At 42.0% G+C, this 26,440-nt stretch overlaps 1 protein-coding gene across 11 annotated transcripts in view; it reads left to right on the top strand.

Moving 5' to 3' along the window:
• The window catches only part of LOC144603981 (rho GTPase-activating protein 17-like), an 81,716-nt gene extending 59,675 nt beyond the window's left edge, over nucleotides 1-22,041 (top strand). For 4 of the 11 annotated variants that reach the window (XM_078417907.1, XM_078417903.1, XM_078417904.1 and 1 more), the window contains 3 exons: nucleotides 9,046-9,215; nucleotides 13,081-13,722; nucleotides 21,064-22,041. In XM_078417907.1, coding sequence (XP_078274033.1) covers nucleotides 9,046-9,215; nucleotides 13,081-13,722; nucleotides 21,064-21,203 — 952 coding nt within the window. In that variant the 3' untranslated portion in view covers nucleotides 21,204-22,041. Of the gene's footprint in view, nucleotides 1-9,045; nucleotides 9,216-13,080; nucleotides 13,723-14,195; nucleotides 14,221-20,457; nucleotides 20,500-21,063 lie in introns of all 11 variants that reach the window. The other 7 variants (XR_013548674.1, XM_078417909.1, XM_078417908.1 and 4 more) reach the window with 7 other exon arrangements.
• The last annotated feature ends 4,399 nt before the right edge of the window (nucleotides 22,042-26,440 follow it).

The raw sequence follows: 26,440 nt of genomic DNA, 5'->3' as shown, positions 1-26,440 counted from the left end.
AATTCATCCTTAAATAATTCACAAATCACTACCAAAATATTTGTGATACAGAATAAAAATATGCTCTGGTAAAATTTACATAAGAATAAAAACAAAACTAAACACAAAATTCAGTAAAAATGACAAGTTTGTCAATCTTTGTCATGGGCTAGCATTATGGAAAATCAAGACGCAGATGGTTCTCTTAGGAATGGAATCCCTCCATAACACAAGGGTGTACTGTATTGACCATCCTTCCTTTTCGACCTCTAATGCTGATGTAGGGTTTTGACTCCAACATATCACAGAGTTTTTCCAGCAGTTTATTTTTTGTGCTTCAGGTTCTAGCATCTGCAGCTTCTTGCTTTGCTCTCTCTGCTCCTTGTTTGATCTGTTTCAAATGTAGTTCAACTAACTTTGGTTTTCATACCCGAGTCTTCATTTTAGATAAAGTAAACACGAAATTACTTTATCTATTTGTCACATCTAACATCAGATAATATAATTGCATTCCTTCAACATCAGCTAGCTGTTTGTCAAGCTTAAAAGTAGGCTGTCATTTTTGTTCACCTTGTAGTGTACCTTCTATGTAATACCCTGTCTATTGATTACTCTTAAGTTAAGTCTGATCAATGAAATTATTGTTGAATTCTAGATGTAACAGAACAGAAGTATATAGGGTTGAATAAGGTATAAACTCAACATTTAATGAATGGTTTGTGGTCTAGAGAGATTAATATTTATACGATTAATTTGTGAAGTAAAATCCAAGATAAAGTTTTTTGAACTTGTTTCTTGTCTGCAATTAAATTTTTGTTCGCAAGTATGCACTGAATCATAACACAAACTTTTTCAGAAATTAAACTGCAAAAAAGGACCAGTAACTGACTGATGGTGTTTGAAAATGTTCAGTCCATCAATGGGAAATGGATTGGTCATTTTTATGTGGTTTTGAGGTTGTCTACCTTTATTTCAATGTCTATTCTATTTTAAACACCAATATTTAGGTTTCTCAGGCCTGGGGAACCTATAGAATCTCAAAGCATTATTAGGAGTGTAATCAGCCCAGAGTCACTGAAGGAGTTCCTCAGATCAGTGACGGGCTCAGCTATCATAGGGTCAGGCATGAGGGTGTTCTCCAATGTTGAGTTGTTCAATTCCATTGACAGCTGTTATAAAATGAAGCAGCCCCTGCCTGCCTGCCTGCCTGCAGCAAGATCTAAACATCATTTGATACGTAACATGTGACATTCATACCACAGAAAATGCCAGGCAAGTAATGTTTCGCACCTCTTACCATGATGTTTACTATCACTGAGTCTTCCAACCCACTCCGATATTGTGGGGTCACCATTAACCAGAAACTCAACTGGACAATTCACATAAAGGCAGTGGCTACAGCTGCAGCTCACAGGCCAGATATACAGCAGTAGTGACTCACTTTGGCAGCCCAAGGCCTTTCCAACATTTACAAGGCACAAGTCAGCAGTGTAATAGAGCACTCTCATCTAGCATGGAAAAATGCAATTCTTGAGAAGCTCTACATCATGGCAAAGAAGTCAATCTGATTGGCATCCCATCCACCAACCGAAACGTTCATTCCCTCCATCACTGGTGCACGGTGTTACATTGCACGCAATTTTCAAAATATACTGCAGTCACTTAACCAGGCTACTCCAACGTCACATCCCAAACCTGCCACATTTCCTGTCCAGCAAAACAAAAGCACCAGGCACATGTGGTCACCACTACCTGCCGATTCTCCTCCATAGCATATCAACCCGATTTGGAAATTCTGCTGTCATTCATCAACTACATTTAAAAGACATTTAAAACATATTTGGACAGCGGGTAGTCCATAGAGCTCAGGACTATCGGAACACAGCTACCAGCCTTGGAGGGCATCTACAACACACGATGCCTCAGAAAAGCCACCTGCATCCACAAAGACTCTTCACACCCCTGCAACAGTCTGTTCGAACTTCTACCATCGGGCAGACGATACAAGGCCTTCTATGTCCGCACCTCCAGACTCAGGAACAGCTTCATCCCCAGGGCCATAGCTGCTGAGCCGGATGGTCACATCGCACAGTGAACCGGCACAGATCTACTTGCACTTTATTCTGTTTTAAAACTGTTCTAATTTGTTTCATTGGGTTGTTTAAATTAATACTGACTAGCTAATTAATTTATTGCATCGTAAGATTATTAAGGGGTTGGACATGTTAGAGGCAGGAAACATGTTCCCAATGTTGGGGGAGTCCAGAACCAGGGGCCACAGTTTAAGAATAAGGGGTAGGCCATTTAGAACAGAGATGAGGAAAAACTTTTTTAGTCAGAGAGTTGTTAATCTGTGGAATTCTCTGCCTCAGAGGGCAGTGGAGGCCAATTCTCTGAATACATTCAAGAGAGAGCTAGATAGAGCTCTTAAGGATAGCGGAGTCAGGGGGTATGGGGAGAAAGCAGGAACGGGATACTGATTAAGAATGATCAGCCATGATCACATTGAATGGCCGTGCTGGCTCGAAGGGCCGAATGGCCTACTCCTGCACCTATTGTCTATTGTATGGGAGGCGCATTCCCAATCTCATTGTACCCCTGTACAATGACAATAAAGATATATTGTATTGTATTGTACATGAATAGGAAATGTTTAGAGGGATGTGGGCCAGACGTGGCAAATGGGACTAGCTTGGATGGGCATCTTGGTGGGCATGGACATGTTGGGCCGAGGGGCCTGTTTTCTTGCTACGACTGGCATCCATCCATCTGCGAGAGATGATGGTGCGGCTTGGCGTTGTCCTGCTTGGAGAAGGGGATTTTTCATCTGTGGTTACATCTCACTGTGCCCAGCAAGGATGAAGTTGATTTGGAATACAAACTTGCCCAGCATTTGCATTCCCCTCTCGACCTAATAGGCTGATTCCAGAGGAACGGCGTGGCTGCTACGTCTGGGGCCTACTCAGTTGCAGGAGTTGCTGGAAGGTGGACGCACGAGGGATCAGCCAATTGTCTTTAGGGACTCCAGCTACAGTGCTTTTGGCTCTCCTGAGCCTTACCCACAAGGCAGCGGGGTGCTATTTAACCCATAGTTAGGACCTTGTTGATGGGACGTCAGGACGTGTCCACATGCCGGTGGCCCTGCACTTCGCAGTTTAGCCTGGGACTGAAGGTGGCCCCAGTTACCATGTGTTGCCACGAAGAGGCACTGCGAGAGTCTTGATAATGCAGAGGTTATGTGCTGGCAGGGGGAGGCTTATGCACTCGGCTCCCTTTTTCGCAAAAAATGCTAGCCAGCAACATCTGGATTTATACCAGGGCACTAGACATATGCAACCCCCCGTGGCTCGCGCCACCAACACATCCTGCTCTCCTGCTATAAGAATGAATATTCTGTATCAATCATAGCCAACTCTCCTGTCACACCTTCAGAATTTTCTTTGTAGAGAATTAGTTTTTCATCACTTCCAAGCCAAATGTAAAATTCTACTGTGTTACTGTCAGGATTTCACAAATATTCAAGATTGAGATTCAAAATAGTCTCTCCTTATTTAGTTACTCCAGCATATTGATCCAGAAACACCTTCATTGAATTCATCTCCCTCACTTCGATGTAAGTTTGTAGATAACACCTGCTAGGGTTGCAAACTGTTCGGAAGGCAGTCAAAGTATATAGATCAGCGACAGAAATGGATGGAGAAATGGCAGATGGAGTTTAATCCGAACAATGTCAGGTGTTGCACTTTAAGAGTTACATAGAAACATAGAAAATAGGTGCAGGAGTAGGCCATTCGGCCCTTCGAGCCTGCACCGCCATTCAATATGATCGTGGCTGATCATCCAACTCAGTATCCTGTACCTGCCTTCTCTCCATACCCCCTGATCCCTTTAGCCACAAGGGCCACATCTAACTCCCTCTTAAATATAGCCAATGAACTGGCCTAAACTACCTTCTGTGGCAGAGAATTCCACAGATTCACCACTCTCTGTGTGAAAAAAAACGTTCTCATCTTGGTCCTAAAAGACTTCCCCCTTATCCTTAAACTGTGACCCCTTGTTCTGGACTTCCCCAACATCGGGAACAATCTTCCTGCATCTAGCCTGTCCAACCCCTTAAGAATTTTGTAAGTTTCTTTTAGATCCCCCCTCAATCTTCTAAATTCCAGTGAGTACAAGCCGAGTCTATCCAGCCTTTCTTCATATGAAAGTCCTGCCATCCCAGGCGGCACGGTAGCGCAGCGGTAGAGTTGCTGCTTTACAGCGAATGCAGCGCCGGAGACTCAGGGCCGATCCTGACTACGGGTGCTGCACTGTAAGGAGTTTGTACGTTCTCCCCGTGACCTGCGTGGGTTTTCTCCGAGATCTTCGGTTTCCTCCCACACTCCAAAGACGTACAGGTATGTAGGTTAATTGGCTGGGTAAATGTAAAAATTGTCCCTAGTGGGTGTAGGATAGTGTTAATGTACGGGGATCGCTGGGCGGCACGGACTTGGAGGGCCGAAAAGGCCTGTTTCCGGCTGTATATATATATGAATCAATCTGGTGAACCTTCTCTGTACTCCCTCTATGGCAAGAATGTCTTTCCTCAGATTAGGAGACCAAATCTGTACGCGATACTCCAGGTGTGGTCTCACCAATGCCCTGTACAACTGCAGCAGAACCTCCCTGCTCCTATACTCAAATCCCCTCGCTATGAAAGTTGAATGTAAAGGGAAAATATACAATTAATGGCATGAACTTTAACACCATCAAAGTTTGAGGGATCTTGGGGTCCAACTCCATTATGCAGTAATCATGCAAGACTTTAACCTGCATAAACACCAGGCATTCAAATCTGATGTAGTAAAACATAGAACAGTACAACAAAAGAACAGGCCCCATGGCCCGCAATGTCTGTATTAAACATGATGCCAAGGCCATCACTTATCTACCTGCACAAAACCCATATCCCTCCATACCCTGCATATCCATATATTGATCCAAAAGTTTTCTAAATGCCACCAATGTGTCCAGCGCATTCCAGGCATTCACCATCCTCTAAAAAAAGGTGTCCACATATCTCTTTTAAACTTTGCCTCTCTCACCTGAAAGCTATGCCCTCTAGTATTTGATTTTTTCCATCCTGAGAAAAAGATTCTGGTCGTCTTCCCTCTCATAATTTTATATACTTCTATCAGGTCTCCCTGTAACCTCAGGTGTTCCAGAGAAAACAATCCAAGTCTATCCAGCCTCTCCCTGTAACTAGTACCCACTAACCCAGGCATCATTCTGGTAAACCATCTCCGCACCCTTTCCAAAGCCTCCACATCCTTTCTTGTAATAGGGCGACCAGAACTGCACTGCACGCAATACTCCAAATGTGGCCTAACCAAAGTCCTATAAAGCTGCATCATGACTTCCTGAGTCTTATGCTCAATGCCCTGACCTATGAAAGCAAGCATATCACACACCTTCTTCACCAGTCTATTGCCACTTCTGGCCCTTCTAATTGCTTGCTGAGTTCTGTTTATTTCCTATTTCACAAAATTTCTGTCTGATTTTATGTCCCTAAACCTTATATTTTTATTTTTGATCATATTTACAACCCTTCTGGTCATCCAAGGTTCCATAATTTTTCCATCCCTCCTCTTTCGTGGAACATGTCTAAACAATGATCAACTGGCTTTTATATTACTCCTGCATATCTGATGTGACTTGTAGCTGCTCACAATTTAACTTCTGCCTAATAATGCTGTGATTCATCTTATCCTAATTGGATATCACAAAATGCTGGAGTAACTCAGCAGGTCAGGCAGCATCTCAGGAGAGAAGGAATGGGTGACGTTTCGGGTCGAGACCCTTCAGTCTGAAGAAGGGTCTCGACCCGAAACGCCACCATTCCTTCTTTCCTGAGATGCTGCCTGACTGCTGAGTTACTCCAGCATTTTGTGATACCTTCGATTTGTACCAGCATCTGCAGTTATTTTCCTACCAACTGTTGCTGCACTGCGATTTCTCCACAAGGTATGTCTACTTTGAAGAAGTTCTCCTCCTCTCTTCGACGAGAGTTGAGCAACATGCTCTCTCGCTGCTCACCCTCTGATTTCTCTTGCCCTCCTACTCTACGACCACATTTTGACCCAGACTCGCTACCACAGCCACATCTGCTTTCTTGGAACTTGCCTGTGCCTCCATCTTCTGCCTCGGGGTTTCCAGTTCCGGTTCCAGACCTCCCAATTCAGACCCAACCCGGACTACAGGCTCCAACAGTCTATCTGTCGCTTTTATCTTCAGTCTGAAGAAGGGTCTCGACCCGAAACGTCACCCACTCCTCTGCTGAGATGCTGCCTGACCTGCTGAGTTACTCCAGCATTTTGTGATACCTTATCCTAATTGGGTACTTTCCTCCAAGGTCCAGGCATATCCTTATTGAGAACTTTCTTAAAATGTATCCAGTTTGACCAATGTTCCCAAATACTCTTCCACTGGAACTGGCCAGCCTTATTTCTCAATACAAAGTCCAGTATGGCCCCTCCTTGAGTTGAGCTACCTGGATACTGTTTCAAGAAGCCCTCTTGGATACATCTAACAGATTCTACCCCATCTAAGGCATTTGCACTAAGGAAATCCCAGTCAAATGGGGGAAGTGAAAATCAATCGCCATGGCAGCCCTGTTGCCTTTACATCTCAGAAGTATTTCAGAAATTTTTATTTGAGTTGCATTTAAAAATATTTGGCTAGAGTACAAATCAGTTGAGCAGCAGGATTGTTGAGGGAGTGTCTCGGTTTAAAGTCCTCTAGTTCCAGCATGGAGGTGTGTCTTCTGATGAATTATTGGTTACTGGAGATATGGTTCATGCAGTCACACGAATTTGTGCTTATTTCATGCTGCATGTGGGAGATTTATAAGAACTTCTGAAACTGTTCAAAATAAGTAATTTGAAGGTGAAAACTGTCTGTATTGTATGAAATAGGGGCCACAGGGTTGATTTCTCATCTAAACTGTCCTGTTTTTAGATTTCCATGCTAACAGCAGAATAAATTTACCCAGACTATGTGTATGTGCATTTGATGTCTATGTGAAGATTCCAAGCCCTCGTGTGGTTTCATCCTGCAGACCCAACATGTTTTGGACGGCCCTCGTCTGGTTGCCTGTTTTTTTCTGATTACATAGGAAATAGGTGCAGGAGGAGGCCATTCGGCCCTTCGAGCCAGCACAGCCATTCATTGAGATCAAGGCTGATCATATATGATTGAACTATGCAAGTCATACCCTGTTCCAATTATTGGCACAGATTTAGTGGGAGTGGCTTTACCAATGTTACTAAATGTGCTGAAGGATACTGTAGCAAGGAAATTAGTCTGAAAGAAGATCGGAGCTACCAATATTGGGGACTTGAAATAAATTGGTGCCAAATCGCAAAACAATTGCTTCTGGTGTGTAGGTGAATGATAGACTGTGGGGTGAGTTGACAGGAATGTGTTGAAAATGGAAGGGAAATTTTTTTAATGGGTGCTTAATGGCTGGCCTGAACTTTGTTACTCGCTTTTCCGTTAGCTTCGTCAAGGTTGCCCCACATATTTTAGCAGATAACTTGTATTGCAGGTTTTGTCTTAGACAGTGGACATCTGTTATTCATATTGATTTATTATCACATGTATCGAGATACAGTGAAAAAGCCTGTATGCTATGTAGTCATATCATGCTATACATGAGGGCAATCAAGCCAAATATAGTATCACAGATAGTACAGCGAGAAAAATACCAGAGTGCAGAATATAGTATTACAGCATTATGACGTTATAGTCACAGAGAAAAAGTTCAAGGTTCACAATGGGATAGGTTAGAAGATTGGGACGATTCTTTAGTTTTTCGGAGGAGCATTCAGTAATCTGATAACAGCTTGGAAGAAGCTGCTCCTAAATTTGATGGTACATACTTTCAAACTTTTATATATTCTGCCCAATGAGAGAGGAGAGAAGAGCGAATGAACAGGGTGATAAGGCCATCATGAAGCGAGGCGGAGTCAGTGGGGGAGACTGCTCTCTGTGATGGACTGGGCTACATCACAACTCTGCAATTTCTTGCCGTCTTGTGCAGAACTGTTACCAAACCAAGCTGAGATGCATCCCAACAAGATGTTTTTTACAGTGCATCTGTAGAAGCTGGTAAGAATCTCTGGGGACATGCTGAAGTTCGTTAGTCTTCTGAGGAAGTAGATGCATTTGTATGTTTTCTTGACCAAAGCTTCAGTGTGGTTGGTCCAGGACACATTGTGATATTTATGCCAAGGAACTTGGAAGCTCTCAACCATCTCTACATTGGCACCATTGATGCGATTCTGGCGTGTACTGCACCTCACTTCCTGAGGTCAATAACTATCTCCTTCATCTTGCTGACTTTCAGGGAGAGATTGTTGAATTGACACCATCTTACTAAGCTCCTTCTTGTACTCAATCACATTGTTTGTGATCCAGTCCACTGCAATGGTGTTATCTGCAAACTTGTAAATGCAGTTAGAGCAGAATTTGGCTGCATGATTGTGAATGTATTGTGAACACAGTAAGGAGCTGGGAATGCATCCTTGTGGGCCAATGGTTTTGAGAATTATCATGGAAGATATTTTGTCACCTATTGTGGCCTATGGATCAGGATGTCATGGATCCAGTGGCTGAAAGGGGTGCTGACTCCACGGCCCAGGAATTTGCGGATGAGTTTGGTTGGTATTATGGTGTTGAAAGTGTTGGTGTTATCACTGTATGTTGGTGATATAGAGGAAAGAATATGAGGGCATTATTTTACTTTGCAGTGATACATCATTTGTTACAGGGCACACTCTAATGAGTAATGTCAGAACACTTTAAGCCACTATTTCTGATCCTAGTTTGTTTTCCACCCTTGCAAATTACCAACAATGTTTTTGGCCCAAACAGTTGTGGGCTCCACTATCTTTACCATCCCGATTGGTATGTGGAGATGTAAAATGGATAACTGTCCAGATGAAATGTGCTCTGAAATCTTTGTGAAGTAATTTTATTTTGTTCATGTCCTGACTCAATCTCATGAAGGCTTTTTATACCTTTCAGCTTTTCAAAGTCCAAAGATCCTGCTAGCACCATGCCACCTTTGAAGAATGGTGCCAGCATAGCCAGTGCAGGCCAGAATCCATCACAGCCAACTGGTACAGGAGCTGGTCAGCTCCCTGTTGCTCCAGGGCCAGTTACATCTGGTCCAAGCCCACATGTAATCAGAAGAGGTACGTTCTCATTACTAACTATTCTCTACACAATCTTTATCACAAATAGGTGGCATCTAGAATCACATGAGTACGAGCATATCCTTTTTGTGAATTTGGGAACTATGAAAGTGTTTTGTTATTAATGGGTATCATTATTTTAAGGTGAAATATTTTCCAAGCCATAGCCCAGATGCTGAAGATAATCAACCCTTGATAAATGAAGTTTATGAAACACTGACGGTACTTTAAAGATCCAAGATAACTGTGGGAAATAACAAAAGTGATTGAGAAGGTGCAAACCACAGACTTACAATCCTCGTCAGATGTAGGATGGCCGCAAAGGATCTGGAGATTTGCAAAAATTACATCCAATTGGCCAAAAACTCCCGCAATTATTTTAGCCAATCAATTTAATATCTAACCCCAATGACGTGTCTGCCCAGCCATTCTCAACATCGGAGGAGCATAGGTGAGTGCATAAGCCTCCCATCACCACCGGGAGCATGTTGACATTTGGCACTTTGGATTTTAACATCACGTCCTGTGTATTTGAAAACATCAAAAAGCAAAATTGTGCCGATTTAAAAAAAATTATATATGGATACGGTAAACAGTCAGAACCTATTTTTCCAGGGTGGAAATGTCCAACACTAGAGGCCAGTTTTAAGGTAAGAAGGGGAAAGTTTAATGGAGATGTGTGAGGCAAGCTTTTTTACACAGATTGTTGTGGGATCTGGAAAGCACTGCCTGGGATGGTGGTGGAGGCAGAAGGTAGGCACGATAGTGCTGGTTAAGAGGTTTTTAGATAGATACATGCAAGTACAGGGAATAGAGGGATATGGATGATCAGATGAGATCAGTTTAACTTGGCATCATGTTCAGCATAAACATTGTGGCCTGGAGGACCTGTTCCTGTGCTGTTCTATCTTCTATATAAAGAAAAAATGCTTTAAACACTCAACAAATTAGGCAGCTAGACAAAGAGGCTTGATGATTTGGATTTGTGCTTCTTCGAGTAGAGAAATAGATCTATTTCAGAGAAATAGATCTATTTCAGAGAAATAGATCCTAAGGGGATTTGACAGAGTATGTGATAATCTTTTCACTGGTGGGAGAATCCAAATAGAGCACACATAGAGCAGTGCAGCAAGGGAACAGGCACTTTGGCCAACAAGGTCTTTGTCGAACATGATGCCAAATTAAACTAATCTCTAACTGCACAAGATCCATATCCCTCTATTCCCTGCATATACAGGTGCCTATCTAAAGGCTTCCTAAATGCCACAATCATATCTGCCTCCACCATCACACCTGGAAGTGCATTTTCAGCACCCACCATTCTGTGTAAAAGAAAAAAACTTGCCCCACAAATCTCCTTTAGAATTTGTCCCTCTCACCATAAAGTTATATCTTCTAGTCTTGTTGACATTTCCACCCTTGGAAAAACATTCTACTGTCAACTCTGTAATGGGATGACCAGGACTGCACATTATCCTCCAAATATGAACTAACCAAATGCCTATAAAGCTGCACCATGATTTCCTGACTCTCATACTAAATGCCCTGACCAATGACGACAAGCATACTGTGTGCTTTCTCTACCACTCTATCTACTTGTGTTGTCATTTTCTGGGAGCTATGGACTTGTACCCCAAGATCTCTCTTTACATCAATGCGGTTGTGGGTCTTGCTGTATAATTTTCCCCCTTACATCCAACCTCCCAATGTGCAGCACCTCACATTTGCTTGGTTAAAACTCCGCCTGCCATTTCTCCTCCCATTTCTGTAGCTGATCTCTATCTTGCTGTATCCTTTGACAGCTTTCCTCATTGCAATTCCAGCGATCTGAGTCTTCTGCAAACTTACTAACGAACCTGTCCACATTTATGTCCCAGTCGTTTATATATATCTCAATCAACAGAGGTCCCAGCCTAGATCCCAGTGGAACTCTACTGGTCACAGACCTCCAGCCAAAATGACACCCTTCCACCAAAACTCTCCATCTTCTTTGAGTAAGCTAGTTCTGAATCCAAACAACCAAGTCACCATGGATCCCATGTTTCAATCTTCTGGGTCAGCTTACCAGAGGGGACTTTATCAAATGCCTTACTAAAAAGTGGACAACATCCACTAGCCTATCCAAATCCCAGCAAACATAGCCCTATCCTTCATCATCCCCTCAAAAAAACCTCAAATTCATAAGACGGTTTTGCCACGGACAATAAATGTCCCTAATTAGCCCATTCAAATGTAAATAAATCCTGTCCTGAACAATCCCCATGCGATAGCTTCCCTACCACTGATGTGAAGCTCACTGGTTATAATTTCTTGGTTTATCTCTACTTCCTTTCTTAAACAAAGGAACAACATTCAGGACAAATGAGGGGAAAATATTGCAAAATAAATTGGGTTTATTCTCACTGGAATGCAGGACGTGGAGGGGTAATCTAACAGAGGTTTACAACATTATGAGGGGCATATATAGGATAAATAGAATCTTTTCCCCAGGATAGGTTAGTCTTGAACTAGAGAGCAGTTCAGGTCAAGTTTAACGTGAGGAAAATCTCTGGAATTTTTGCCTCGGAATGGTGAGATCATTAGATGCAGTATAGATCATTAGACGAGTGGAGATGGGGCATGTTGGTCAGCGTGGACAAGTTGTCCCAAAGGGCCTGGTTCTATGCTGCACATGCTCAATGATTTATTGTGGAAATTAATATTTGAAAGTTTGCGGAATTGAGGATTTTATTTCCTTGTCATTTAACACAGTGTCACATATCCTGGATAAGTATAGTTGGCTCTTCATGTGTGGTCCAACCAGGGACTGCAGTGTAGTTTCATCATCTTGTGCTCTAGTCCTCTGTGCTTAAAGCCCAACATGCCATTAGCCTCCTTTATACTTTGGGTCTCTCTATGACATTTTATTGATCTATAAAATTAGATTCCCAAATCTGACAGATCACTGGTACTGGTCAGTTAGAGAATCTCTTCCCGTTTTCTTAGTCAAATTGGAATTGTATGCTTTGAATTTTATTTGCCACATTTTTGCTTATTCATTAATCTGTTTCTGTAATTTAATGTTTCCAACACTGTTCTCAGTGGTAGACAGCTATTTTATTGGAAATCTGAGATGATGGGACAGAAAGCTGCAATTCCACATCATTTATAAATGTAGTACATGTAGAACCCCAGTGAATGAGACCACCACTCACCCACTGCCTTTTGAGAAACTATGTAGAATGCTGTAAATAGTCATCAGGTTGGTCAGTATCTGTAGGTAGTGGGGTGGGGGAGAACAGAGTTAACATTTCAAGTTAATGATCTTTCATCAGATTCTTTTTTTTAATACTGCCACACGATCGATTTCTTGATCGGTTCAATAGTCAAAAAGCACGCATTAGTCTTGTTAGCAACAGTGAAGGCTGTGGACAGGCAAAAGATCCAGGAGTATAACACAAAGTGCGCTTAGTTAATAGTTAGCTGGAGCAAAGGAACGACTGGAGAGAGGGATGTAGTAATGATGTTCTCCGGGATTATGTATTTGAAGCACTAGTGTTCTTTAATTAATAATTTGAAAGCAAATGTGAAAAATGCATGGAACTGTAGTGAACATAACGGGGATGACAATGGAATATTGAGGGCAAAACCAGGTTATGGAATGGATGGGCACACACACAGCAGACAAAATACAACCAAACACAAAATTCAGTCAAAATATTTTTTAAATGCCCCTTCATAAGGAAAATAAAATTAGTACAAAGTGAATGGAAAAATGTTAAAGGAGTACAAGTCTGGGAAACCAAGGGGTGTTCCTGCTCAATGTATATCGGGATTAGGTATAATCTCGTATGTTCAAACTAACCACTTCTGTTTTCCTTTTTAGCAACGAAGAAGCCTGCTCCTGCTCCTCCAAAGCCTTCAAATCCACCACCTGGACAGCCTGCGGCTCATGGAACAGGTCCGCCTGTTATCCAAGCCTCTTCACATTCACCAAAACAGCCTGGCCAAGTTGCCTGTACATCTCCAATTCCGCCTGGAAACCATTGTCCTCTACAGTCCCATGGCCAGTCGCCTTCGCAACCCACAATCCAGGTTCGCAGACATTCTAGTAATCAAATGATTATTCAGGCCCCAAATCACCCCCCTCCTCAACCTCCAGCGCAGCCTACTAATCCATATCCCTGTAAGGCTTCTTGTGAGCAATCAGCGGATCAGCCCTCCTGCAGTCCCCCTGGCACACCCACTCCCCCAAGCACACCTCCATTAGGGACACATGGTGCGGGCTTCCAGTTAACTCAGCACTTTACACATGCCCAGGGTTTCCCTGCAAATCAGGACCTACAGTCTCAGCCTTCTACTCATTTCGCCACCTTACCAAGGGCACGGCCGGTGCCAAAACCAAGAAATCGTCCCAATGTTCCACCACCTCCGCAGCCACCAGTAACAGCCACCACAGCAAGCTCTTCCATTCCTGCAGAGCACACGGTTTCTAACATGGCTGCTACAGCTTCAAAAATAGTTACTGGTGAGTTTTTAAAAAGCCAGAAGCTTACAGCATTTGAAAAGAAACTGCAGCAATGGGAAGGAGTTAGAGTTCAAGCCAGAAGGGGTTGGAGTAGGATAAACGGTTTGAGAGTTCCCGTGTATCTGGCTATAGAGTGATCCTTCAATCTAAAGTGGACAAGAAGAATGTAATTAGTAATGAGGAAACTGGTGACGCAGGCAAGTGTTGAGGAAATAATTGGTAATACTGTGAGGAGAGGAAGGTGGGTGGCGCCGAGGAGCTGGAAACAATTCTCTGAGGTTAATGTGCATTATCCATGAGGAGAATCATCCAGCAATTCAAGATTCTTATATTCAGAAATCAAAATGAGGACTCGATTTTTATTATAATTTCAAGTGTTCTGTTCTTCTTGAACGTTCTTTCCCAGATAAGATTGGGTAGACATTAACAATTATTTTCTGACTAATTACTTTAACTGGCAAATACCTCCACAGGTTTGTGAGAAGACTCTGCAGTGAGGTTGGTGGATTTCAAGCACTTTTATACTTGCAGTTAGCCTTGCTGTTCGCTCAGCATTGTTTGTCAAAGCTTGACTGCTTTTGATATTATGCTAAAATTAGTGCTTGACCTTTTAGTGCATCTGTAGAATGTAATGATGAACATTTGAAATTGAAACTCCCTAGTGTTCATTTTTTACTCTCAGTTCCCTGTAGGTGAAGAATGCAAAGCTTTACTTGGGTGATTAACGGCTATGTTTGGTTCTGATTTGCTTTATAGCACTAGTCTGCACTGGTTAAATAAACCACGGCTAGAATAGGAGGGAGGTGGGCCCAAAAAGTTGTGTTGTGAAGTTTACATCCATGTATAGAAATTTAATAGAAATCTGGTATTGTATTTACTCTGTATATCCTGAAATTTACAAAGGTGTACTGAGATGCCCAGTGGCATGCAAGATCACACATTCCATTTCACAATGTCTGTCATTCCCTCCAAAACTTGGAACCCTGCAGATAAAGAAAAGCATTACTTTTTAATTTTGCACACTGGAGACAACCTCATCTCTTTTGAGTTTGAATGAGCATCAGCAAGGTTGTGAGTATGAAATGACTCAATATTCCCAGAACCCTTTGGTGTTCAAGGTTATCACAGAATTTTATAATAGTGCTTCTTATGGTTTTGCATTATCATAGCTAAGTCACATACATCTCTGTTTCTACCCTTCCCAGATTCTGTACTGCAATCTGCTCCAGATACAGTATGAGTTGATTAAATGCAATCAGAGAGTCTAGAAAATCCCAAATTTATTCCTCGCCCATATTCCCATAGTTTGTAAAGTTATTTTTTTTGAGAAAGCACTACTTTCACATTTTCATATGATATAGAGGAGGCCATTTAACCATAGTCGTTAAGAGTATTCCCAGCAATCTTATTAACTCCCAATTCTCCAGCCCTTCACAAATGCTAGGGACAATACAGTGTCCACTTAACCTACCAGCACGTCTTTAGGACATGGGAGAAGACCGAAGCTCCCGGGGGAAACCCACATGGTCACAGGGAGAATTTACAAACTCCACGCAGATAGCACTCGAGCTGAGGAATGAACCTGAAGCTACAGACGGAACGATGCACCATGGAAATTGGCCCTCCAGTCTACTGAGTCCTTGCTGAGTTTCAACCACTCATTTACACCAATCGTACATTTATCCTCTTTATGCTCCCCACATTCTCATCACTCCACCCTTCAGATTCTACCTCTCACTTACACTCATGGCAGTTTACAGTGGCCAATTAATCTATGACGCTCATGTATTTGAAAGCATCTGGAGGAAACACACTCAGCCACAGGGAAAATATGAAGCTGTTTTAAGTAGTAGACATTCCTGGCGTTCAGGATGGAACGCAAGTCCCTAGCTGGCATGCCATTTAGGCTGTAAGGCAACAGGTCTAACTACTGCTCCTGTGTTGGTCCCGCAGGGCATATTAGCAATTTGGATGCAGGAGTAAGCCATCAAGTTCTTCCAAGCCTGATGAATCATCACCCTCTGCTCGGAGAAATTTATGTGCACCTCAGATTTAAGTGAACTGCCCCCTAGTAGTTATGTTCCCTTGTTCGAGCCTCTCCCACCAGTGAAAACATCTCAATATCTACCTTGTTACATTAAGGACATCCCAGGAATTAATCCTTTGTACGGCCTCCAACATTGCCATATCTTTTTAAGTAAATGGACCAAAACTATGCTCACTATTCCAGATGAGGCATCACCAACACCCTGTACAAATATAACAAAACCTCATTATTCTTTACCTCAAACACCTTTTCAATGAATGCGCAAACAGTTTCACCATCAAAACTAAGATCTCCAGCTCTAGCGACTCTCCTTTGTAAATGCAGGTCATAGAGCCATACAGAATGGAATCAGGCCCTTCAGCCCAGCTTGCCCATGCTGACCAAGGTGATCCATCTACACTAATCTCACTTTCCTACGTTTGGCCCATATCCCTCTAAACGTTTTCTATCTGTGTACCTGTCCAAATGTCTTTTAGATATAGTTATAGTACTTGCCTTGACTACCTCCTCTGGCAGCTCATTCCATATATCATCGACCCACTTTGTGAAAATATTGCCCCTCAGGTTTCTATTAAATCTTTCTCCTCTCATTGTAAACCTATGTTTCTTAATTCCCTATTCTGGGTAAAATCCCCCAATTCTGCATCTACCCTATCCCCTTCTATATACACCTGAATAAGATCAACCCTCATCCTCCTACACTCCAAAGAATAAAGTCCTAGCCTGCCCAACCTCTTGCTAAAGCTCAGGCCCTCAAGTCCTGGCAAGACCCTCGTAAATCTTCGCTGCATTCTTTCCACCTTAACATTATCTTTCCTGAAGCATGGTGACCAAAACTGACAGCAATACTACAAATATAGTCTCATCGACATCTTATACAACTGTAATGTAACATCCCAACGTCTATACTCAATATCTTGACTGATGACTCAAGAAACTATGTACCTGCACTCCCAGATCCCTCTGCTCTACGACATTCCCAAGAACTCGGTCATTACCTGTGATGGGCCTGCCATGGTTTGACTTCCCAAACTGCAACACTATGCAATTACCTAGATTATACTCCATTAACCAGTATAACTGCGGTAGATCTGCTGCCTCACAACACCAGAGACCCAGGTTTCTATGAGGCCATAGAAGAAAGTGCAGGTGCCCTGGCTGAGATTTATGAGTCATCATTAATTAGTGACGAGGTGCCAGAAGACTGGAGGGTGGCAAATGTAGCTTTATTTAAGAAGGCCTGCAGTGAGTCTAACTTCTGTGGTCAGAAAGTTACTGGAGAGTATTCTGAAGGGTAAGACATACATGCATTTAGATGGACAAAGGCTGATTAAGGATAGTCAGCATGGTTTTGTACATGGGAGAGCGTGTCTCACAAATCTGAGTTGTTTGAAGATGTGACCAGAAAGGTTGATGAGAGCAGAGCTGTAGACATTATGTACAGTATATGGATTTCAGCAAGGCAATTGACAAGCACAATAGGCTGCTCAAGAAGGTTAGATCGCATGGGATCCAAGGGGAGAGCGATTGGATAGAAAATTGGCTTCATGGAAGGCAGCTGAGAGTGATGGTGAAAGGCTGTTTTTCAGCCTGGAGGCCTGTGACTGGTTGTGTGCTTCATGGTTCGAAGCTGGGCTCATTGCTGTTCGTCTTCTATAATAATGATTTGGATGAGAATGTACAAGGCATAATTAGTAACTTTGCAGATAACAAAGATTGGTGGTATTATAGATAGTGAAGATGGTTATCATAGGTTACAGTAAGATCTTGATCAGTTGGGAAAGTGGGCAAAAAAGTGGTTAATTGAGTTTTATGCAGATAAATGTAAGGAGCTGCATTTTGGGAAGTCTAAATAGGACAGGACCCTCACAGTAAATGGCAGGGGTCTGCAAAGCTTTGTAGAGCAGAGGGATCGAAGAGTGCAGGCATATATTTCCCTGAAAGTGGCGTCACAGGTTGAGAAGGTGGTCAAGAAAGCTTTCGGCTCCTTGGCCTTCATCAGTCAGGGTTTTGAGTATAGTAGTTGGGATGTTATGTTACAGCTGTACAAGGTGCTGGTGAGACTACAGTTAAAATAATGTGTTTTGATTTGTCACCCAGTAATAGGAAAGATGTTGTTAAGCTGGAAAGTGTGCAGTGAAGATTAATGAGCATGTTGCCGGAATAGAGAGCCTGAGCTAAAGGGAGAGGTTGGGCAAGCTAGGACTTGTGTTCCTGAGAGCGTGGGAGAATGAGTGGTGATCTTATAGAGGTGTCTAAGATTGTGAGGGGAGTAGATAGGCTAGATGCACTGAATGTTTTGCCCAGAGTAGGGGAATCAAGAATCAGAAGTGATTTAGGTGAGGGGGTAAAGATTTAATAGGTGAGGGGGTAAAGGTTCAACTGTTTCACACCGTGTGGACTGAGCAGCTGGAGGAGGTAGTTAAGGCAGAAACTATAACAACATTTAAAAGGCATTCCAATGTCCACTTGTTTTTACTTTATATAAAACATTGATCCATTGCCTTTTCTTACCAAAGTTTCTTACTTGCCACAGAGCATACAGCACTTAAGCAACACTGCACACTGCACTTTAGTAGAGACCACAGACTTTTATTTCCGGAATCCACAAGTATTGAATTAGTTGACACTAGCGTCAGTTAAACCAGTTCAAGCTGGTTAACCAACTACTAGACAGGAAGCAACTTGTTTGCCACTTTTGAACCACTTGCTTATCACAGCAAATGAAAACTACAAGTTAAAGGAAATCTAATAGTGAGCTGCATTGAAGACATCTTTAAAATGGTATCTTCCAATTACTCATCCTCAATATCCACACGATACCCTCATTGCTCTAAAGTGTCTTGCAGCCAAAGGATTAATTTAGAATTGTCCTTATTGTAAGATGGTCGTGGATTCCAGTTCAAAGTGAACATGAAATCAGAATTTTTATGTATTGCATCTTTATCCATACTTTGAATGAATTGAGATGTAATTTCTTCCCTGCCCTAACCAGAGTAATGCTTGTGTGAAATATTGAACGGCAGTGATACTGGCTTTGTAACCCGAGTATTGGGGCAGTGTGTTATCTGTTGTATTTAATTCCGGTAAAGGTAAATATATTTGCAGCTTGCATGATGACTTTAGAGCATGCTGTAATGTTAATTGTCACCCACCCAACCCTTCCCCACACCCTGAGCTAGAATTATTGTGCAGTTCCTTTGCTTTCTTGGTTATGTGACTTTGCTGTGAAAGTTCTAGTTTTAGTCGCAACTAAATAGTTTCCCTAGAGCCTCTTTACCCAGATTCTGTTAGATTTGCTGTTTGGCATGAGAAATAGTTTTGTCAAATTAAAAGTCCAAACATTTGGTTAGATTAAGAACTAATGTGAGGGGATAATAGATCAAGGAATTGCAAATGGTTCAAAACTGTTGGCCTTGTTCGGTAACCAAGATAGCTTCAAAGGATGGCCTGATCAATGGGTTCCCAGTGATGTTCCTCTTTAATGCATCAGTACTTCTGTAGCTAGTTTTTAACTTCTGCACCAAATGCAACAAATTCTAACAAGATCCAAATGCAATGGGTAAATTTGACCTGCGGTGAGAAGCTTATTCAGACACAAGGTCACAGCAGGATCCAATCAGACCATGCTGTTGTACAGCAAAATTCAGCCTCCAACAGGGTATTCAGCTGCTGTTGGAAGTTGTTACTTCATTGGAGGATGTTCACAGCTAAGTAACAAAGGTAATTAAATAGAATAATAATAGAAACAAAAATGACATTACATAGGTAAAAATAAAACCTAAATCATAGAGAATGTAAAAGAATGGGGAGGACAAACTAAGATAGGTTCATTTAAAATTAAAACCAATGTACAATGTACCACCATGGTGGGCCAAATGGCTGTTTGATTTTTGTTGTTGTTGCTTTTTTAGGATTAAAATAGCTAATTTCAATGTTATGCATTTTTTTTCAGAATTTGGGTCAGTCAAATTGACAAATTAATTTGTCCGTAAATGTGTGCCTTCTGGGGCCAAAATTAGGAGTATATTGAAGCAAATAAAATCCTGCAAATTATAAATGTTTGCATTTTCCACAAAGGATAGAACCTTTTTTTAAACAATTGCAAATTAGGATAAACAAGATCCTTAGTGTCTTCCCCAGTGCCAATCCGATTAGTCACCAATCATTGTTCTGATGGGATAATGGAGCACCATGTGCTTTAAACAGGAAAAGGGAAACATTTTAAATCTTATTAAAATTAAATGTGCTGACTTTATGTCAATGTTAACTTTGCATCCAACTTTCAGAAGATGTTGGTCAATTTTAACAGACCAATATCAGAAAGCCAGTATGGTGGTGGTGCAGTTTAAGGCAATTCAAAGACCTGTCCTGTTGTGATTTTTAAAAATCACAACAGGATATCTAGTTACATCTAGATGTAACATATAGTTACATCTTTCAAACTGGTGAGTCATTCCAGCCATTCAATAGTAGAGAGCCATTTGAATGCAGGGTCATGTGCCAGCAGATGAACTCTTTCATAACTGTCAGCCTCAGGCTGCTACAGAGCCTTTAAGCATTCCGTGCATATGGTGGGTATGATAAGCACTTGCTTGCACTTTTACCACTTCACAGACTGTCCACCAATGTGAAAGAACTTTTCAACAATGATTTCTAATTGTAAACTGTTCTATTAAAAAATGCAGATGTTTGACCAGCAAAGTTTGAGCAGAATTGGGAAAGTTATGGTAAGATTTGGGCAACTGATTGGCCAATTAATCCTGCTAATCCACAGTTGTGATTTTTATGCATGTTTTCCAGCCATTACTAACCCTGCATCACGCTGCTTGCCTGCACTAATAATGCATGGGCATAGACAGTTTATCAGGACATCAATAAATTGTTTAAATCTGCATTGAAGTCATTGCACTGTGAAAGCAGTCAACCATCCCATTTTATGCATAAATTATAGCAGTTTGGCTGCCTTCATTTTTTATATGGTGTACATAAATTTTCTGAAGTTTCCAATAGAGATGTGAGTTGTACATTAGGAGCGTGCTAAGAAACCTGCACAACAGTGCAAGAGGTATTATAGTGCAGGTAACAGAGACTGCTGATGTATTATCCACATGGTGGTAGGCTGTATAGGAATTATCTAATACAATATTGAAAAATCAGGTTTTCACGTGGATACCAGCCTTTAAAGCCTTTGCATCATCTGATTATCTGATGCCTCCACCACCACAGCAGAGGCAAAGGAATTATCCCGAGAATGTTTCATTAAAAACTCACTAATGCTTTGTGTTTGCTAGATTCCGATTCAACTGTGAAAGAGCAGGACTGGAAACACTCTAAATCACCTTTGGAGCTGATGTCTGCCCCAGAGATCGTCGAAATGAGAATATGTGAACAGCAGGATGTCGATAATGACTCGGAGAGCACTGCTTTGTGAAAGGTCGCCACTCTGCAACATTTGCACCACTATACTGTATTCTTCAAGGCTTCATCTGCTGCTGTCCTAATTTTGCTGCATCTCCAAAGTGCAACTTTCAGCAAAGTAAACTTTGTTTTTCCTCAATTAGACGTGCTCATATTGCATGGAATCTAATTTCAAGGGCTCATCAATACCACTAATGTGGACTCTGTACTGCTCCAAACCCTTGGTATTCAGGAGATGGCTCTGACAGAGATTGTCTCTGTGGAAAACCAAGGTTGCATGAAAAGCAATTGCCCTACGGGATTTTGACTCTGGATGAATAGCCACTCATAGGTTGAAGTTGTATTAACAGTGCCTTGTGCAATTTTCAAGTTTCCAGATGGAAATTTACAGTGGTCTTATATTTTTCTTTAAAAAAATTGTACTTTAAGCAATGTCCAGATTTTGTACAAGATTATTATTGTGTTGAGTGTGACATACACATGTGAATGGTACTGTGCTGAAATTTAGTCTGCTCAATCTGTACATTTGTATTTATCCTGAATGCAGATTGCTGGTAAGATTAATGTTAAACCAACCATAGTAGGTTGGTGTTCACCTTGAAGCTTTTTCCTCTCTTTAACATGAAGTGCACTTCCTGCCTTAAACGTCTTGTTTTGCATACAAGGCAATTTTATATCTGATTAAAACTGAACAAATAATGAAGCTTAATATTGTTTTCATCAGTTTGAAAATTTTGTTTTGAATTAGAAACATGTGCAGTCTGGAAAATACACATAAGTTGCATTTCTGTATTAAAAAGGAAATAAAATAAACCACTAAGCTGGTTGCTTGTGGACATGGTCTGAATGTCCATAGTCTATTTTATTGAATTGACAACCCAGTGAAACCCAGTGAAAGACCAAGGCCTCAATTATAGATACCACCAAATACGGAGGATGGTGAGTAAATGATGCCAAATTTCAATTTATAAATTCCAAACACGATTGAAAACCAACTGTTTAATTGTTTTGAGTTTCTCAGGACAATATTGACACTGACTCTGCCTTGACAATGAATTCCAACTTTTGTTGGTATTTTTAACATGACAGTGGTACACCCTGCAAAGCATCATAAAACAGCCAAAATGTAGTGCAAAGAAAGACAAACGCAGAAACAAATGCTAAATCCTCGAGAGTCATAAAAAAGAGCCCTTCGACTCATCAATCAACCCTGACCATCAAGCACCCATCCACAATAATTGCAGTCTTACAGCATTTCCATGAACCACCTGTTTCCCCTCCCTAATTCACCACACCCAGTAATTTACAGCAGACAATCAACCACCTAAGGCGCTTATATTTTGGATGTGGGAGGAACCGCATGCACTCTCCACTCCCCCCCCCCCCCCCCCCCCCCCGGGCAGCAGTGGTGACCTGCACAATTATCCAAAGGCCTTTGCCAAATTTGGCATAACCCCTGTCCCTTGTCTGCACAGCGTTCTGCAGAGTCTTGGCCATTTAATGACAGACACACCAAGCAATTTACATTATGGCTGCAATGGAGGAGACCAGCCAGCTACAGGGCAAGACCTGGTCAATATGCCATGAGAGAGGAGCTAGACCTCGGCACCCCCTGGCTATGATAGTTCCACCAAACATGATTTGCCTCCAGCCAATGAAACACAAGACTGCAGATGCTGGAATCTGGCACAGAAAATCTAATTGCTAGAGGAACTCAGCAAATTGAGCAACGTCTATGGGGGGGAAAGGAATTGTAGATGTTTCAGGTTGAGATCCTGCATCAGGACTGAAAATCCCTATACTACACCTCTTCCCACCATGTTGCTTGTAAGGATGCCATCCCTTTCTCCCAGTTTCTCTATCTCTGCTAGCTCCATCTTCACATTATCCTTCCATCTGCTATCAGCAGGCTTATCATCTATTGGCCCCAGCCTCATCTTCCCTCCTCTTTATACCTGTATCCTCTCCACTCTCATTCCTGATGCAAGGATTGGACCTGAAACCTCTACAACTCTTTTCACTGCACTGGTAAGCTCCTCAGGAGATTTGTATTTTGCCTCCTCTGGTACTGGGCCTGCCGCTGATGAGAATGGGAATGTTTTTGGAGCTCCCCCCACTGGTTAGCTATTTCATTGTCCATGATTAGCTGCGTAACATTTCATAGCTATGATCTGATCCATGGGATGAAGTAGGATCACTGCCTCGTCCACTGCAAGCTCTCTTGCTCCATATGCAGTGCAGCTTCATATGTAGGTTTATTTTTAGGTTTATTGTCATCACATGTGCTGAGTAAAGTGAAAAGCTTTATTTTGTATGCTATCCGATCAAATCAGATAATACCACACATAAATACAATCAAGCTGAACTCAAGAACAATATGTAGCACAAAGGGAAAGTGACAGATTGCGGCATCTAGTTCTCAGCATTACAGAGCAACAGTTCCAGAGATAAGGCCCAATGTCTTTTGAGGTATTCAAGAATCGGACTGTATCATAGGTTAAGGAAGGACCATTCAGAAGCCTGGTAACGGGAAGTATCTGTTTCTGAGTCTGGAAGTGCACCTGCAGTATCCTGTTCCTGTATCTTTTGTCTGATGGAAGTGGAGAGGAAAAGATCTTTGAATATGTTGGCTGCTTTCCTGAGGCAGCACCAAGTGCAGATGGGAGTCAATGGTGGGTAATCTGGTCTTTGTGATGAACTGGGCTACATCCACAACTCTGCAATTTCATGTGATCTTGGCTCCCAAACTAAGCTGTGATGCAACCTATCAGCATGCTTTCTATGATATACGCCACAGAACTTGAAGCTCTCAACCATTTCCACTTCGGCACCATTGATGCCGATTGGATCATGCACTCCACCATGCTTCTTGATGCCTTAATGATTACCATCCAATGGGTTTGACATTCATCATCATGAAGTGCTTTGAGAGGCAGATTTGTGGCACACGTTAACTTCAGCCTACCAAGCAACCTTGATCCACTGCAGTTTGCCAATCAACACAATAATTCCATGGCTGATGCCTCCCTGGCCCTACACTCATCCCTGGAACACCTGGATAAGAAGGACACCTACAGCAGACTCCTATTCATAGACTACAGCTCTGCTTTCAGTACCATTATCTTAACCAAGCTCATCTCCAAACTTGTGGAATTTGGGAGTCAGCACTCCCCTCTGCAGCTGGATCCTTAACTTCCTGACCAAAAGACCACAATCAGTGAGAATAGGAAACAAATCATCCTCTACGATAATTCTCAACATTGATGCCCTACAAATCTGTGTTCTCAGCCCTTACCATACTCCTTATACATCTATGACTATGCAGCCAAATACTAATCCAATTAATTGTACAAGTTTGCAGATGACACCATTAGTGGTCTGGATATCAAATATTGAAGAGACGGAGTACAGGAAGAAGATTGAGAACCTTGTAACCTGGTCCCGAGACAACAAACTCTCCCTCAAAGAAGATTGTGATTGACTTCAAAGAGCAAAGCGGTACACACACCCATTGATGGTACCGAAGTAAAGATGGTCAAGAGCTTCAAATTCTAAGGGATAAATATCACCAGCAATTTGTCCTGGACCAGCCACATCAAAGCTATGGCCTCGAAAGCACACCAACACCTGCTTCCTTAGAAGGCTTAGGAAGTTTGGCATGTCTCCCACAACCCTCACTAACGTCTACAGATGCGCCATGGAAAGCATTTTATTAGGATGCATCGCAGCATGGTTTGGGAACAGCTCCATCCAAGACCACAAGAATACTGAATTTCTTGTGGTCTTGGATAGAGCTGTCCCATCAGGATGTAGCCAGATCACCGTGGAAACCAACCTCCTTTCCATTGACTCCATCTACACTTCACATTGCCTGGGCAAAGCCACCGCATAATCAAGTACGAGTCTCGCCCTTTTCTCCCCTCTTCCATCAGGCAATAGGTACAGAAGTTTGCAAACGCATACCTCTAGATCCAGGGACAGTTTCTTCCCAGCTGTTATCAGGCAACTGAACCATCCTCTCACCAGCTAGAGTGCGGTCCTAATCTCCCATAAACCTCATTGGAGACTTTTGAATGGACTTTATTTTGCACTAAATGTCGCACCCTTTACCCTTTTTCTGTACACTGTGAACAGCTTGATTGTAATCATGTATTATATTTTCTTTGATTGGATAGCATGCAACAATAAGCTTTTCTCTGTACCTTGGTACACATGACAATAATAAACTAAACATGCCTATCGACTCTTTGATTAAGAAACAAATTACTGCAGGCAATTGTCAGTGGGTTAGGCAACATCAATGGAGGAAAATGTACAGACATTTCAGGTCAGGCCCTTACTTTTGGATTGAAAGAGTAGAGAGTAGATGGTTTGGGGAAAAAAGATGCAGGGAAGGGGTGGGGCAAGACCTGCAAATGAGGAGGCATTGATTGACAGAGTCAGGTGGGGGAGGTAAAGGTGGAGATAGTAAGAAATGCTAGGAGGTTATTCGTGGAGATAACAAAGGGCAGCAGATGATGGAATCTAATAAGAAAGGAAGGGTGGAATCAAGTGACGAATGGGACTCTTGCTGCTTTCCTATACTGCAGCATAATTTAGAGTTGCATTTAACCTGCACTCTAACTGTATCAAGTTGCGCATTATGTTTCATTAATTCTACCTATAACTAATTGCGGCCTCTGTTATGTAATTACTATCATCCCAGGGCCAAAGGAAAGCGAGCTAACAACCAGTGGTTTTGATATCCACTGTTGTGAAGGGCTTGAAGAGACTGATGATGGTGCACATTAACCTCAGCCTCCCAGCCAGCCCAGTCAGTCACTGTAGGCCTCTTCCTGTCAGTGACGGCACATCGCACTGACCCAATCAGATGATGTAACGAAGCCGTCTGAAAATAGAAGTTTGACTGAGTGCTAGTACGAAAGCATTAACAAATTAACCTACATGTGAGATATGGACCGAAAAAAATGTAGGGAAGTTTGGAAAAACACCTTCATGCTAAGAATCGCCTGTTACAAACATTGTTGAAACAGATGATTACTTGTAAAGGTAAATACTGAAGAGAATTATAGAATTGGTGCAGGAGAGAGGAGATTGGCTGCTCCTGGAAGCCCATCAATCCAAAAACCCTGGCTCTTTCCAACAGTCCACAAATTATTCTGTGGTATCTATCTATATATTATATTACTAAAACTCTCATCTTGTATGTTTGTGTGTTTGTGTTTATATTTGTTTTCGAAATACAGTCAA

This window comes from Rhinoraja longicauda, chromosome 21, assembly GCF_053455715.1.
Source record: "Rhinoraja longicauda isolate Sanriku21f chromosome 21, sRhiLon1.1, whole genome shotgun sequence".
In the NCBI taxonomy this organism is placed as follows: domain Eukaryota; kingdom Metazoa; phylum Chordata; class Chondrichthyes; order Rajiformes; family Arhynchobatidae; genus Rhinoraja; species Rhinoraja longicauda.
The sequence above is the reverse complement of the archived record's forward strand: the minus strand, read 5'-3'. Positions and strand labels throughout refer to the sequence as shown.